Below are 17367 nucleotides of genomic sequence, written 5' to 3' on the forward strand. Positions count from 1 at the left end.
GAGAGCCCAGCAACAACCCTTGTTGGACCTAGTACAAGAGATGGTGCGGTCTGGGAGTGTGTCAAAGAGAGCGGGCCTTGATTGAGCCTCTGTGGAAACAATAGAGAGAGGAGGAAGTCCTGCAAGCTCTCAGGGGGTCTGGCGCTGAGTTCCCAGAACAGGCAAGGGTGGTGTGGAGTGAGGCAACAGTCGGGTGAAGAAGGAAGCTAAGCAGGGTCGAGCCCAGCCGGGTCCTGGAAGGGGGACCCAGCTACAGTCTGAATGCAAAAATTGAATGGACGACAGTGGTTTAGTACATGAGCTCTGTTCATTGCGTATAAAGGAGTCAGGTGACAGGAAACGTTATGTATAAATAGCCCCCCAAAAAAGCTACGGCCATCTTGGAGAGATTGAGGGATCCACTCAGGAGGGCACAGTTGGCAATTTAAGTTTTGTTTTGTTAAGTTTAAGCTTTTTTGCTAAATGCATTGTTTATGAATTTTTCAGCATTCTAATGGAATGTGTTTTTTTTGTAGGGGGATTTCCTTGAGGCAGCTTGCTAGGCGAAACATGTCGGATATATTCCCCTGACAGATATGTATAAATCTTCATTATGAGTACTTACTGTTTTATACAGAGGAAAAACATTAAATAAAAACAAAAGCTATATTGGCTATGGGAAAAATTCTAGTGCAATTAAGTAGTAATGAACAATAGTGGAAAATAGGGGACCTGTGATGAGGCCAGTGTGTAAAGCTTAAGGGCAATGAAGTATTGAGCCTTTGAGCAACATCACTGATGTCTATGATAGAATAAAGAAAGAAGAGCTTGGCTATATATTGAGATGACATGTTTAGTTCTTCTGAAACTGTTATTGCTCTGGAGGTTATGTTTTCATTAATCAATATCATTTTGTGCCTATACAGAAAAGTTATTTCATAAGGCCCGGTAGTTATACATATCCTTACTTCTGAGGTGGAGTTCTTGCTGGATGTCACTGAAGTCCTGGAGCTGTCAAAGCTGTTCTGTGAAAACACCATATCCCCTTGAGATAATGAAAAATATTCTATTCCACACAGAGATGAAGCTTCATTTGTTGACTTGTTAGTGTCTCCTTGGCTTCCATTATACATACAGAAACCTCTATTCTTCTGGGAACTTGGTGTTAGGTCACTTTTTGTTCTTTGAAACTTCTGCAAGGACAATAAGGCAGAAGATTGATTAGAAGTCCTCAAGGTCTCTTCTCCAAGACTTCCAGACCAATTGAAGAAGTGTTTATTTGTTCCCAAGGGGGAATGTGAGATGGTTTTCCTCAGGTTTTCTTCCTCAGGTGATGAAAAAACTTGATCGTCATTGCAATCACCACCATTATTTTCCTCTGCAATTAGCTCACCAATCTTGGAAATATCCTCTTTATCTAATGTAAGCTTTTCAGGTGTCCGTATGAATGCATTTGGTGCTATAGAACTGGACGCATCTGTAGAATCACAAAAGAACCTGGAGGAGAAAGAGACAAATAAGTGAAATACAGTAAGAGAAGTCAAATGAAGATACTACTAATTACATCATTCCCTCACAAAAAGCTAAGTTACTTACCTGTAGCATATGTTCTCTGAGGACAGAAGGCATATATTCTCACATGTAGGTAACATCATCCATGGAGCCTGGTGTGGACAATGCCAAATGCACTAGTCACTTTTAATCTTTCAGGCAGTGCCCCCACAGCGCATGCATGCGTGCCTTCCCGCCCAACGCTCAAATGTGGGACCAACACTACAGTACAAAAGCTAAGATGAAAACTCCAAGGGGAGGCAGGAGGGATGTAAGAATACGTGCCTGCTGTCCTCAGAACATTTGCTACAAGTAAGTAAATTAGCTTTCTCCGAGGACAAGCAGACAAAATATTTTCACATGTGGGTTTCATTAGCTACCAGGATCACAAGTTAAATTAATTTCTGGCTACTAAATAGCTAGTGAACCTGGTGGAAAAAAAAAAAAGGGCCAGAGGGTGGAGTTGACTTAAGTAGTAAAAATATTCAGCAGGACTGCTTGTCCAGACTGACTATCCCGTCTAAAATGCTGCTCCAAACAATACTGAGCAGTGAAGGTGTGGATAGAAGACCACATTGTTGCCTTGCAAATTTCTTCAATGGAGGCAGAGCGGGAATGGGCTACTGAAGCCGCCATGGCTTTTACATTGTGAGCAGTGACACGGCCCTGAAGGGTCAGTCCAGCCTGAGCATAAGTGAAGGCGATACAGCCAGCCAGCAAAGTAAAGACAGTTCATTTGGTGATGAGAATACCTAGTCTGCTAGGGTCAAAGGACGTAAAAACCTAAGAGGACTTCCCAAGAGCTTTCGTACATTCTAGATAGTATGCTACATCACGCTTGCCATCTAGGGTATGTAGTGCTACTTCTCCAGGATTAGAATGTAGCTTAGATGGGAAGTACAATGGACTGATTAAGGTGAAACTCCGATATCATTTTGGGAAAGATTTTGAGGTGGGTTTGGAGAACAACTTTGTTATGGTAGAACCTGATATAAGGTGGTCTTTCAAAATGGCTTTAGCTGCTCCTGGTGCCGGTACGAAAACAACCTCTAGTGGACCCTGTATACGTGCCTTACGCTGCACCCTGTGTCAGTATGAAAACAACCACGGGTGGACCCTGTATACGAGACTTAGGCTGCACCCTGGGTGGACTCTTGAACGTGGCTTTGAGTGCTCCTGGTACCAGTGTGAAAATAACCTCTGGTGGACTATATACGCGGCTTAGGCTGCTCCTAGTACCGGTGTGAAAACAAGTTTGGATGGACTGTCTACAACTTGTAAGCTCTGTCCATGAGAAACCATCTCGTAAGCAGAAGTCTTTCACTACTCAAGAAAAGTTATCTTCATTCGAGCAACTGAAGTCTGGTAAGCAACAATCATCAATTAATCGACTAAGCGGATGGAGAAAAGAAGAAAAGCCAAGAGGTTTACCCGAGTTCTGGAAAAGGAAGCAGGATTACATAGGAGAAAAATTAAAGTAGTTAGTGATGAAAACTTGGATTCAGCACTGTATCTTCCATGCTTGGCCAAAGGGAGTCCCTATTTCTGGCCCCATCATGAAAACACAGGTAGAAAAATTTGACTGATAACTATACGGCCAAGAGTCAACATTCAAAGCCAGTAACAGATGGCTTTGACAGATTTAAGAAGAAGAATGCCAGTCAAGTCCTTGACACAGGGGAGATCTGACTGGTCAACAAGGATGCAGCACATTCTTACCCAAGAGAACTTAAACTGCTGGAAGGAGGACACAGCGAGGATCAAGTGTACAACTGTGATGAAACAGGACTGTTTCAAAATGGTACTAGATCATACACTAGCAGTCAAAGATGATGAACACAAACGGCTTTAAACAAAGAAAGGAAAGGAGAATTGCCATTCTTTTTTTGTATGAATAAGTTTGGCTGTCAAAGTAAAACCACTCATGATTGTGAAGTCCAAATCGCCCAGCTGTTTTCATCATGTGAATATGAAATATTTGCCTTTTGAATACACAAACAGCAGAAATGCTTGGGTGAACTCTTCAATCTTTACAGACTGGTTTCATAAAGCCTTTGTTCCAGCTGTCAGAGATCTCATCTATGTAAATGTAACCAAGAGAAAAAGGCCCTTCTGGATAACTGCCCAGCACAACCCCCAGCAGAACAGCTTGTGAGACATGATGGTAAAATAAAAGTGTTTTATCTACCAAAAGAACATAACTTCGGAGAGCCAAAGGCCAGATGCGAATTAAGAGGATGGTGGCAGATAACACTGCTACAGTTGATGCAGCACTGGAATCAATCAGCCTGAAGGAGATTTGCCACCTCATTGGAAAGGCCTGTGATGCTATCTCAACAACTGCATTGAGCGATGCTGGATAAAGTGTTTGGATCCTTATTCCCTTCATTGACAGTTGATGAATATGATGATGCCTAAGAGGACATTTTTTTTTTTTTTTGGCTTTTCTCCAGAGGATGTGCAGTTAGCTGGACGCATTTTTTTTTTGTTACATTTGTACCCCGCGCTTTCCCACTCATGGCAGGCTCAATGTGGCTTACATGGGGCAATGGAGGGTTAAGTGACTTGCCCAGAGTCACAAGGAGCTGCCTGTGCCGGGAATCAAACTCAGTTCCTCAGGACCAAATCCAACACGTGCATAATGATATCCTGAACTGGGTTTCAATTGATGAGTGCCCTACTTATGTGTATGTGACTGAAGAAATTGTGGCAAATATGCAGCAAAAAGTTGCAGCCACGTCACTGGACAACACTGACGATGAGGAAGATTATGATGATGTTTCTTCTGCTCCACCACCAAAATGTCAGAGGCTATAGAGCATCTTTTTTTTTTAAATTTTATATTATTGAATTTCAAATTTTACAATGAATATCAATTTGTAAGGTAATACAGAGAAAACAGTTATAAGGCAATTGAAAAGTAAAAGATAAATATATCTAATCATAATATTCTAACTCTTCCTTAGAACCACAACATTTGTTTGGGGGGAGTGGATTTAGAAAACTAAAAGGAGAATTCAATAAGGCAAATCAAAATTTAAACCATAATTGGCATAGTCCTGTTCTTTATCCCATCATCTCTATGCGCTGATTCAGTTGTTCCAGTCTGACGGCTAGTTGGATTTTTTAGAGTCCAGAAAAGTTTTCAGCTGACTTGGCTCAAAAAAACACATATTTGACACCTAATAAACGTATCACACATTTACAGGGATAAACTAATGTAAAAGTTGCTCCCAAAATTTTTACATCTTCTCTCAGGGTCAAGAATTGTTTTCTTCTAGGGTCACCTTGGTAACATCTGGATATACCCATATTTTTTGACCACAGAACAGTGCAGAGGAATTTTTGAAGTATAATTTCATGATCATATTTAAGTCCTTCTCAAATATTAAGGATACTATCAAAGTCCCCCGATTAGATATTTCAACCATAGAGTCTTCTAATAATGCAGTTAAATTCTGCAAGTCAATAACATTTCTCTGAGGGGTTATGTTCACCATATTTACTGATTGAGAAGCCTCTCTGCGTTTCTGAGTAGCTGGAAGGTAATAAACTTTATTGCAAGGGGGAATATCTTTAGGAGGGAGCTTCAGAATCTCTTGTAAATATTTTTTGAAGAAATCATAAGATGATAATGCTGGTGAAATTGGAAAATTCAGTAGTCTAAGTGTAAGACGTCGATTAAAGTTCTCAATTTGCTCTATTTTGCGGGATGTTAACATTTTGTCTTTAACCAAGGTGTCCACAGTCAATTTCACCGTATTTACCTCCTCTTTTACCTGAGATACTTGATTTGTTACCTCTGTTTTAATTTTATCAAAAGCTTCCGACATTGTAGACAGTTTACTCACTATTGTAGACATTTCTTTAGTTGATTTAGCCACCTCAGCTGCAAGTCCCCGCGACCGCTTGCCAAATAGTCGTCAGAGTAACCTCTGTGGGGCTCCTTGCTCCAGTATACTTCCTTCTGCTTGTCCAGGGAGGACACCGCCAAGCATGCTCAAACTGTCGGCGTCTTCCGTCTCAGCTTGACCTGCTAACCCCGCCTGGAACTTGCAGGACACGGAGGTCGCTGTCAGCTCTGGCGGCGATAGCGTTGGTATCAGGCCCCAAGATAGACGTCGTTCCTTCGCGGATGGTTTCCCTGGGCACCCCTTATCCCAATGATTCAGAAAACGATTGGCTATTCTTTCTGGACTTAAAGGATGCATATACTCACATCCCAATACTTCCAGCCCACCGGAAGTATCTTCGATTTCAGCTGGGAACACATCACTTTCAGTACCCCATGTTGCCTTTTGGCCTTGTGTCAGCTCCCAGGATCTTCACCAACATGTCTAGCGGTAGTTGCAGCATCGCTACGCAGTTGGGAATCCATATATTCCCGTATCTTGATGATTGGCTGGTTAAGAGCACCTCTTTGGCTGGTGCTCAGGAGTCCATGCAGATGACTATTTTGGTGCTCGAAGCTACTAGGGTCTTGCAGCAGCCATGCTTAACCAATGCTCCCGATGCTCAACGTTGATGCCAATACTTCCGACCTCAATGCCGAGGAACACGGACTTGGCTCCAAGAATGGGCGTTTTTTCCCAGAGATTGTCCGATTGCACTGGGCACCTTTGTGGACATGGAAGGAAAAACTTCCTCAGCTAAATTAAATGAAGCAATGGTGCCTGAAAAAGGAGCAAGGCATGACAAAAATGAAGGGAAAAATCCCAGCCGAAGTCAAGGCCTAAAAGCGGCCGGAATGACAAAAAAGAAAGGAAACTTTAAAATCGAGCAAATAAACTAGAAGCTAAAGGAAATATTTTTAAAAGGGGTTCTACAAATGGGAATACAATAAAGGATGAAAAAAATCACTGAAAAGCACATAAAAGCTCTTTGGACTGAGCAAAAGTGAGGAGACGGTAAAAACACACAACCTCTCCTCACCGCGGTGGAAAAAGAACTGAGGAGACCGTGTTCTTGTGGCAGGTGGGAAGGCACTCCCACATGTGCGGTGGAACGTGTCTTGCGCTTCACAAAGCTCTTATGCTTTTCATAAGTCCCAGATCAGGCGACGTGGGTCAACGTCACCCACTTGTGAGAATCTATAAGCCTGTTTGTCCTTGGAGGAAAAAATATATCGCTTAGTCCTTATAAATTTTAGTTAAATTGATAAAAAAAAATCTACTCACTGGATCTTACTCTGTTCTACTCTGAATGTGCTAGTTTCAGTCCTTCTCTCCTTATCAGCCATTTACTTTCCCCCACACTCCCCACCCCCCTTCCTCTCTTATCAGTTGCTCTCCCCTAACTCCCATCTCTAAGATTCAGAACATGTTTTTTTTTTTTTATCCTCTTCACCTCCCTACTAATTCTCTATGCTTTTCCTCTATGCCATTATCATCTCCCTACTCTCCTTGCCTCCATAGGTTGGCTACTCTCTCTCTGTCTACATCCTCCCAGTTACTATATGGTATGAGTGCTCTTAATTTTGGGCGCTTCCTTTGCAACTATCATGAAATGGAAAAATTACCAGAAAGATTCACTCTATTGGTGCTTCTCTTTTCTCTCCCTCCCCTATTGCTACTGTCCTCAGATTCAAGGAACTTTTGTCATAACATTTGCACAGTGTTGTTTGAAGTAGTAGGCCTAAGTGCTTAAGTAAAAGTAAAATGTATATTTTAATATGTATGTAAAGGTAAAAAGTACAGTGAAGAACATAATAAAAAATTACTTAAGTAAAAAAAATTACCTAATAATACTTTTTTAGTAAAAAGTAATACTTGAAACTACAAAGAATGCAACTATTATTAACATGTTTACCCAACAACTTTATTGCTCTACAATTCAATCCACTTTTAGTAGAACTAAATTTTTGAAAATGTCACTTATGTGAGTGCATTTGTAAGTCATTAATCCAGCACAGCTAAAAGGTTCAACAACTACACTAGCAGAAAGTGGTTTAGTCTGAAAAAAAGTTCCTTTAAATCAGGCCAGACTGCAGTATTACTGATGTCTTCTGACTGGGTCTGCAGATTATGATCAAGTGAATCTCTGAAACAACCTGACTTCCATATAGCAAACAGTTCTTTAACATTGAGGCTCATTTTCAAAGCACTTAGCCTTCCAAAGTTCCATAGGTTTCTAGGGAACTTTGGAAGGCTAAGTGCTTTGAAAATATGCCTCATTATCATCTATATTAGAAGTAGTGCTGTCTAGATCATCACTTGCATCTTCTTCTGTATCATCATTGTCATGCCGTCCAATTACAAAGATGGCTTTCACAAAGTTGGAATTATTTTCTGCTGTTGTTCTAACAATTGATGACAAACTCAGTTTGAATAACTTCGAGAACTGATGAAAGAACGTCAAATGTGTGGGAACCCTTCAGTCTTAGGGCAGACAAGCAGACTTCCTCCCTTAAGACTCTTAACAATCCAGTTACTCCAATGTAAAATTTCCCATGGGATGACATGCAGTCTGTTGTGGTAGAGCCATAGGTCTGTTCACCAAGAATTGCTACCAGCTTCAGCTTCATCTCCACTTTAAAGTGACCCAACTCATCACTGTTTTGTTTGGCTGAAGGCCATTAACTAGTTCAAAAAACACATGCAACTCTACTGCTCTTATAGGTTATATTCACTGAACAGCAAAATTTATGATGAGATGATCCACTGTTTCCATGACAAGGTTTGCAATAGCAAAATTCTACATAACAACAAAAGCACTGCCATAATGGGACAGACCGAAGGTCCATCAAGCTCGGTATCCTGTTTCCAACAGAGGTCAATCTAGGTCACAAGTATCTGGCAAGATCCCAGAACAGCAAAACTGATTTAATGCTGCTTATCCAAGATTATGCAATGCATTTTCCCCAAGTCCATCTTAATAATGGCTTATGGATTTTTTTCTTTAGAAAATTATCCAAACCTTTTTAAACCCTGCTAAGCTAACTGCTTTTACACATTCTCTGGCAACGAATTCCAGAGTTTAATTACTTAATTGAGTGAAAAAATAATTTCTCTAATTTGTTTTAAACTTACTAGCTTCTTTGTTTGCCCCCTAGTACTAGTATTTTTGGAAAGAATAAACAAGCAATTCACATCTACCTGTTCCACTCCACTCAGCATTTTATAGACCTCTATCACACTTCCCCCTCAGCCGTCTCTTCTCTAAGCTGAAGAGCCGTAGCCACTTTAGCCTTTCCTCATAGGGAAGTTGTCCCATCCCCTTTATCATTTACATCTCCCTTCCGCTTTTACTTTTTACTACAAGCGTCAGATGTAACTGAGTAAAAGTAGTAACAATTTTTCCAATTTTTTCAGTAGAAGTAGCAAATGTTATCCTGTACATTTTTTACGAGTAAAAGTAACAACAAACTTTTACTTAAGTACATTAACTAGTTACATTTACTTAGCTACTATACAACACTGCATTTGCAACAGATGAACAATTCTGTTAAATATTAACCCTCTAAATCAGAGAAGGGCAACCACAGTCTGAGGGCCACAACCCTGCCAGATTTTCAAGATCTCCACAATGAATATGTACTAGATTGATATGCACTTACTACTTCCACTGTATGCAAATACGTCTCATGCATATTCATTGTAGAAATCTTGAAAACCTGACTAGGTTGTGGCCCTTGAGTACCATGGTTGTCCATCCCTGCTCTAATTCTATAACAGGTCGCTTAAAGTTAGGTGCCAAATGCACCCATAAATTATAGAATACTACCGTGTTTCCCCGAAAATAAGACACTGTCTTATATTAATTTTTGCCCCCCAAAATGCGCTAGGTCTTATTTTCAAGGAAACATCGGGGTTGGATCGGGGTTGGCCCGCCCTCCGTCGCTCCCGGAACTAACCTTAAACGCCTCCTTTCACCTTCGCAGCAAGCAGCAGCAGGGCAGACCACTCCTTCCTTCCGTGTCCCACCCTCGCCTGACGTAACGTCTGTGAGGGTGGGGCACGGAAGGAAGGAGAGGTCTGCCCTGTTGCTGCGAAGGTGAAAGGAGGTGTTAAGGTTAGTTCCGGGAGCGACGGAGGGTGGGTGGAGGGGGGGGGGGGGCCCGGCCTTGTCCGGCTCTTGGCGGCCCTGCTTTCAAACAAAAATTTGCTAGGTCTTATTTTGGGGGGAGGCCTTATATCTACCAATTCAGGAAAACCTCTACTAGGTCTTATTTTGGGGGGATGTCTTACTTTCGGGGAAACAGGGTAGCACTTATGTGATTGTTACAGTAATCGGTACAAGTACTAGCCACACGGTTAGTGGTATTCTATAAGTGGAACTCAGCACGCCTAATGCATGATTGCAAGGGGGTGTACACATGGGTAGGGATGGGCAGGTACTGCATTTACATGCGTAATCTACAGAATACTTTAAGTTAAGCACTAAAGTGCACACATTTACACCTGCTATTGACATGGTATAAGAGGGCACACCTGAAAGTTGGCACATAATTTTATGTATCACTGGAATGCAGATCTGGTACAACAGTAACAAATAGCTTTGCTTGGAATTAGTTATCATAATGCAATCAAATTTGAGATAATCACTGGAGCAAAGTAGAAAAATGTGTGTTTAATATTACTGTTGCTTCAAAGGAAAGAGTAAGATGAACAATTATTCAATTACATACCTACTTCTGGTACCTGGGACAATTACAGAATTATTTTCTTCATTTTTCTTTTGTAGGAAGGTTGCAAACTTATTTCTCATTTTGGGCTGGATACTGGAGTCTTCTTTGCTGAAGGACTTCTCTGAAGAGTGTAGTGCTGAGATTTCAGAAGATGACTTTTGCAGTATCCCATCTTTACAGCTCTCTTGCTTTCCCTTCTTAGCACATGAAAAGGAGTACTGGCTCAGTAAGTCAGTTTCTGAAAGCTCTTCTAAAACATTTAAAAAAATAAAAACTATTTTACATTTCGCATCATGCAAGGAAGCCCACAGTGCTTAAAAAAAAAAAACCCAAAAACAAACTCTTCAGCCCTTTCAGTTCCTTGTTTCCCCCACCCCACATCTTTCAAATAATGCCACAATTGCAGGGAGCCAAACAAATCTCTGCTGTGCAGTTTATAAAGGTCTTGCAATGTTCTAAATGCTACCAATTCCCCTTTGGCATATAACTGCCCCAAATCACATCACCCTTTACTCTACCATGCACAGAACACCCGTTTGGACAGGGGTAAATCCAACACTTGCCTGAATAGGTGTCAATACTGAAAATACCTTTGCCCCCTGCAATATATTTTTATATTTAATTCAGACTCTCAGGGTGTATCTAAAGAATGGGCTCACAGACCACTCTCTCTCCCGTATAGGTTTAGGCTGCTTGTCTGACTGCAAAAATAAGCATCTATCCAGCCTGGATTCCTTAAACTGTTGGTGCCCTATGTTGGTTGTAGAACCTTCCTCCCCCCATCCTCAGTAAGGTCTTAAGGCTTCAGCTCCAGCATCAGATCCTTGACTATTCTAGCTCCTTACTGAAACAGAAGTTCCTATTTAAAAGAGAAATTACTAAATCAAGTCTTGGAAGCAGTATCCACTGACCAAAGGTGTAGTCACAACCGCTTCCTGGCTGTTACTGAGATCACATTAGGTCATATAAGGTGTCCATCATAAAGGTTGCCTATGATTCCAACCACACAGATTCTGTCCTACTGGTAGCTGCTGCACCCAGTGCAACAAGGCACAGGCCACAAGGCTCTCACACAACTTGCACTAGGGAGTTAGCACTATAGTTGACTGTATAATGAGCCACTGGTCACGCTGTAGGGAATTTCCATCTATCTCAGACCCCTGCTTTCTAGTTAGCTACACTTCTGAGGCTTTTTTTTTTTTTACTTTAAAGTCTTGGGGCTGGCTTGCTTTCATATATTAAAAGATGAATGAATGTGGTCTCATCTCAACTACTCGCCCCCCCCCCCCCCCCCCCCCCCAGAAGAGTAATCTTCTGGCTTAACACTCAAAAGGTAGCCACTTAGGGATTAAGCCATCTGATCCTCTCTACTATATCCCGTTTCTGCTCTATCAGGTAAGAATAAACCTAGAGCTCTTGCCCTGGGAAACTAGTCTGAAATCCTACTAGACTAGTCCAGCATTTGATATCATCTGCTAGAGACAGAATATTGACAAGTCATTTAGCTGTACTCCTCTGCATAGCTGTGATGTCTTTACTGTAAAAGCTATGGTTCTCTATCTCCATCTGCTGGGAAAGTGGCATAAAATCCATGTACCTGGCCTTTGTCATGAAGAATAGAGAAATGCATCTATAGGTTCTGAAGTCATCTCTTATGGTTTTGGAAGTATGATCACAGAAGGCAACCATGTGCCAAAAGGAACTAAGACCAGAGCAGTGGCGTACCAAAGGGGGGGGGGGGGGGGCGGTCTGCCCCAGGTGCACGCCGCTGGGGGGGTGCCGCGCGCCTTTTGGCTGAGTCCGCTCGTTCCCTCCCTGCTGCTTCCTCTGCGCGGAACAGGTTGCTTCCTGTTCCGGGGCAGAGGGGGCAGCAGGGAGGGAACGAGCGGACTCGGCCAACAGGTGCGCGGCACCTCCCCCCCAGCAGGTAAAAATGCACCGGGGGGGGGGGGGGGGGGGGTGTGTGTGTGTGTGTGTGTGTGTGTGTAATTTCGCCGGTGGAGGGGGGGGCCGCGCTGCACCCGGGGGGGGGGGGGGGGCGCATCAGCGATCCGCCCCGGGTGTCAGGCAGCCTAGGAACGTCACTGGACCAGAGCTACTACTGGGCTTGCACAGAACTCTTCAAACGTTTGCTGCCCTCAGGTGAATACAGGGTAATATCTAGTAGCAGAAATCATAATTGCCATCTCATCCTCTGCCGTTCACAAGTTTGGGACAGAAGATGCTTGTAGCCACTGTACTGGATGTCTGTGTGCCCTGCTACACTCATCCCAACACCCTTCACTTCCCTCAGTGTCCACAAGCTGCATGCATAAGGGGAGCTAAAGCCACTGATTAAGTATATGCAATTCTTCTTGCCCTACCCGCAGGCTGTATCGAGTTGTCACTACTCTATGTTTTAGCGGTTTGGACTTCTACCTTCAAGCAAATAGAATGTTAGGTATTATTAGAAAAGGAATGGAAAACAAAAATGAGGATGTTATAATGCCTTTGTATCGCTCCATGGTGCGACCGTACCTCGAATATTGTGTTCAATTCTGGTGGAATTAGAAAAGGTGCAGAGAAGAATGCCGAAAATTATAAAGGGGATGGGACGACTTCCCTATGAAGAAAGGCTAAAGTGGATAGGGCTCTTCAGCTTGGAGAAAAGGCGGCTGAGGGGAGATATGATAGAAGTCTATAAAATAATGAGTGGAGTTGAACGGGTAGATGTGAAGCATCTGTTTACGACTTCCAAAAATACTAGGACTACTGCAATCTGCTTTTTGCTGGCCTCCCACTTAGTCACCTCTCCCCTCTCCAGTCGGTTCAAAACTCTGCTGCCCGTCTCATCTTCCGCCAGGGTCGCTTTACTCATACTACCCCTCTCCTCAAGACCCTTCACTGGCTCCCTATCCGTTTTCGCATCCTGTTCAAACTTCTTCTACTAACCTATAAATGTACTCACTCTGCTGCTCCCCAGTATCTCTCCACACTCGTCCTTCCCTACACCCCTTCCCGTGCACTCCGCTCCATGGATAAATCCTTCTTATCTGTTCCCTTCTCCACTACTGCCAACTCCAGACTTCGCGCCTTCTGTCTCGCTGCACCCTACGCCTGGAATAAACTTCCTGAGCCCCTATGTCTTGCCCCATCCTTGGCCACCTTTAAATCTAGACTGAAAGCCCACCTCTTTAACATTGCTTTTGACTCGTAACCACTCGCCTCCACCTACCCTCCTCTCTTCCTTCCCGCTCACATTAATTGATTTGATTTGCTTACTTTATTTATTTTTTGTCTATTAGATTGTAAGCTCTTTGAGCAGGGACTGTCTTTCTTCTATGTTTGTGCAGCGCTGCGTATGCCTTGTAGCGCTATAGAAATGCTAAATAGTAGTAGTAGTAGTAGGGCGCATGCAATGAAGCTACAATGTAGTAAATTTAAAACGAATCAGAGAAAATGTTTCTTCACTCAACGTGTAATTGAGCTCTGGAATTCGTTGCCAGAGAATGTGGTAGGGGCGGTTAGCTTAGCGGAGTTTTAAAAAGGTTTGGACGGCTTCCTAAAGGAAAAGTCCATAGATCATTATTAAATAGACTTGGGAAAACCCACTATTTCTGGGATAAGCAGTATAAAATATTTTGTACGTTTTTTGGGGTCTTGCCAGGTATTTGTGACCTGGATTGGCCACTGTTGGAAACAGGATGCTGGGCTTGATGGACCTTTGGTCTTTCCCAGTATGGCAATATTTATGTAGTCTCTGGCAACCTCAAAAAAGATACTATGTTTTTCAAGACACACAGAAATCCTATAATAGTGGCACAAAACATGACTAATGGTCCCAAAGAGTTCATTTGTCACACCCTGGTGAGAGAAAGATGTGCCATCGTTGGCTCTTTAAGGCAGGGCACAATTTTTCCTAAAGCCATCCCTGGTTTGACCCTGCCCCACTTGGTAGCCTCTCCGTATTGATAAGATGATCCACCTTAAAAATAATGTGATATGCTATTTTTCTTGTATACTGCTAAGTCCCTCTAAACAGAGGTTCAAAGCGGTTTAACAAAAGAAACCAAAACAATGAGAAAAAAAAGACCTAGAAAAAACTAAACAAAAAAATTTAAGACACAAATTGCTTAAATAGGCTTTCAACTGTTTCCTAAAATAACAGCTAGACCTACATAAAGGCTGAAGTAGAGAGCCAGAATTGAGATGCCTGAAAACAGGACGATTCCAAAATCTGTTTAAATCTGATACCACTGAAGGAAGGCAATAAAAGGGAAAATGGATCCCTAATGGTCAACAGTCCACGAGCAGAAGGAAAATAGATTTATGAAAAAAAATATTCTAGTACAGAGCTGACAAACATTTAACATGCCAATTTAAACATAATTCTGGACCTAATTAGAAGCCAAAGTAAAGCAGCTTTTCAACTGTCAGATTTTTTTCAGACCTAATATGAGTTTGGCTGCCATATTCTGCAATAGCAATTTAAAACAAAGTTTTTGTGTGAGACTTACAAAGCTAATTTGATTTTAATACAATTGACAAATATGTCTTTAGAGTTCAATATGGTAAACACAGAGTTTTTTCACCTATATGAAACAGTAATTTACTACTATATATAGTTCACAAATGTAAAAGATTTCTCCAATGTGACAGAATATGGCCATTAGAGTTCTTTGCCATGCCAGTAAGTATGATCGGGTTTCTCATCTTCTCAAAAACCATTAGTTACCTGTTGTCTTTCGAGTCCACTATAAGGTTCTTCTGTTGGCTTTCAAGGCTTTCCATCTTGGTTTTCCAACCTATCATGCTTCCCTCACCATCCCCTACTTTCTCTCACGCACTCTACGCTCGCTTAACGACCATCGAATAGTTTTGCCGGCTCCTAAGTTGGCAAAACACGAAAGAACTAGAAATAGCCTCTTATTTTCTCGCACCTGTGCTATGGAATAGCCTCCCTGTTGACATTCGCACAGATCTATCCCTCTGTAGATTTAAAACTGCTATTCAGATCTGGCTCTTTTGGCAGGTGACAAGTTAAATGAAACTGAGTTTTCTCCCCATTCTCTTCCTTTCCTCTCCTTTTACTGTCACCCCCCCTCCCCCCGTAGTTCTGAATGCTTACGGCCTACTGCTATTCCTTCGCTTTCCTTCTCAACATTGTAGCTCCTTTCTAGTTGTTATTTTTAGTCTGTGCGCTGTTTAGTTCTGTGTTATAGCGATATAGCAAATGTAAATAAAGAATATTTACCATCCCTTGGCCTTTTCACTACCGGTGTTTTGTGTAAAAGTTTTAATACTTTAGTGCTAATGATTTTTTCCATGCCTTTTGTACAAGGTTTTCTTACAGCTTCCATTGACCTTGCAGGACTGCACAAAGTGTTAGGTGTGTAGTTTCTACTCCAAATGCTGTTGGAGTTACACATCTTCTGATTAATAGTGCTGCCATTCCATTTATAGCTTCTTGACTGAGAGGGCTGAGAATAAAAAGAAAAGAAAATACTTAAAAATTTAAGGTGGGAGGGAAAGAAGTGAGGAAAAACAAAGCTGTCTTTCAAGAACTTTAACCAACCTATGTACCAGGTCTATTCTTCATTTGCATTTTATCAACATTCTTATGCATGTCACAGTTCAGGGTCATATGTATAAGAACCATACCCACAATCTTCAAGCCACTTTTCAAAAGGCAATATTCTCATATCATCACGCTGACATTAAACCCACATGGTTTGTGGTTATAAAGTATTCCAATTAAAGCAGTAAAAAGCATAAAAGGATTTCATCTTTTGTTTCATTATGAAATCCCCACTTCAAATATTAGCCTATTCAAAAAGGTATCACTTCTACCCCAGCCTTATTTCTAGTAGACTAACATTTTTACCTTTCCACTTCTGTTAAGGACTTCTGAAAGATCCTAAATCAGATCAAACTGTCAGTGCTTAACGTTAAAATAAGAGTTCTTTCTACCAATAACTTTTTTTTTTGGAAGTAAACACAAGCAAAGTTACCTGTGAAATATCTGGATCGAAGACATCAATTTGCTCCATTGTGTTGATGTCTAGATTTCCAAGTGCAATTTGCAAAGCGATGTTATGGCCTATATTTCTAAAGTTCAAAGTTAATGGAAAAGACACTTAGAAATATCAAGTAGACAGTATGTAAAACGCAGCTTGAGTTTTATTTGTATTCATTTTTTAATACAGTTCCAACAACCTGCTGAATATTAAAATGGGCAATTTTCAAAAGCCATTTATCCATGTAAATGGCCTTTTTGAAAAAATTGCCCAACCTGTATGAATTCTGATGGAAGTAATTGTGGAGAGAGGACCCTTCCCTGATGAAGCCTTTGTGATGAAACACAGCCTGTGTTTTTTTTTTTTTAAGATAAGTGAAAAAAAGTTTTAAAACCTTTCATACTTATGAAGTGTATATTAAAAGTGATTTTTGAAAAATTAGTAAGGCTGACGAGGAAGCAGGTAAGCCATGAGCTTGTATGTTCATGCGAAGGAGTCACTGCTGAGGCCAAATATATACATTGTGGCTTTAAAGTTTATACTAGCACTGAGCTATAACTGTTAGCATACATGTTGTGACACGTATATGTTTACTTACTACTACTAATCATTTCTATAGCGCTACTAGATGCGATTATATACAGGTACTTTCTCTGTCCCTAGAGGGCTCACAATCTAATTTTTTGTACCATGAGTAATGGAGGGTTAAGTGATTTGCCCAAGGTCACAAGGAGCTGCAGTGGGAATTGAACGCAGGATCAAAGCCCACTGCACTAACTATAGGCTACTCCTCTGCATTTATACTATCGTCTACTGTGTCCTTTAAGTTTATGTTTTATATTGTCCTCCTGGAAATGCGGAACTTGGCTTTTATCAAGTGGTAAATTTTGTGTGCAACAGGTAATGCATTTGATATACCACCTTCCTGTGGTATAACCAAGACAATTAATGTATTATATAAAAGTACTTTTGTGTGTCCCTAATGGTCTCTAATTTTTTTACCTGACAAAATGGAGGGTTAAATGACTTGCCCAGGACCACAAGGAGTTGCAGTGGGAATTGAACCCAGTTCCCTTGTTCTCAGCCCATTGCACTAATGATTAGGCTATTCCTCCAGATTACTGATTATGGGTGATAGTAGCACATAGGTCAACCAGAGATCAATTCAACCTCTAGTCGTTAATTTTTTAAATATGTGTCTTCCGTACATGTTAA

The 17367-nt window shown here is 41.4% G+C and overlaps 1 protein-coding gene across 4 annotated transcripts in view; it reads right to left on the minus strand.

Moving 5' to 3' along the window:
- The window catches only part of EXO1 (exonuclease 1), an 83331-nt gene that overhangs the window by 30383 nt on the left and 35581 nt on the right, over positions 1–17367 (minus strand). For 3 of the 4 annotated variants that reach the window (XM_030195204.1, XM_030195203.1, XM_030195205.1), the window contains exons 8-11: positions 16147–16243; positions 15390–15615; positions 10157–10406; positions 948–1476 (exon numbers count right to left, since the gene is read on the minus strand). In XM_030195204.1, coding sequence (XP_030051064.1) covers positions 948–1476; positions 10157–10406; positions 15390–15615; positions 16147–16243 — 1102 coding nt within the window. The remainder of the gene's footprint in view (positions 1–947; positions 1477–10156; positions 10407–15389; positions 15616–16146; positions 16244–17367) is intronic. The other variant, XM_030195206.1, reaches the window with a different exon arrangement.

The sequence above is a fragment of the Microcaecilia unicolor genome, chromosome 3, assembly GCF_901765095.1.
Source record: "Microcaecilia unicolor chromosome 3, aMicUni1.1, whole genome shotgun sequence".
Lineage (NCBI taxonomy): Eukaryota > Metazoa > Chordata > Amphibia > Gymnophiona > Siphonopidae > Microcaecilia > Microcaecilia unicolor.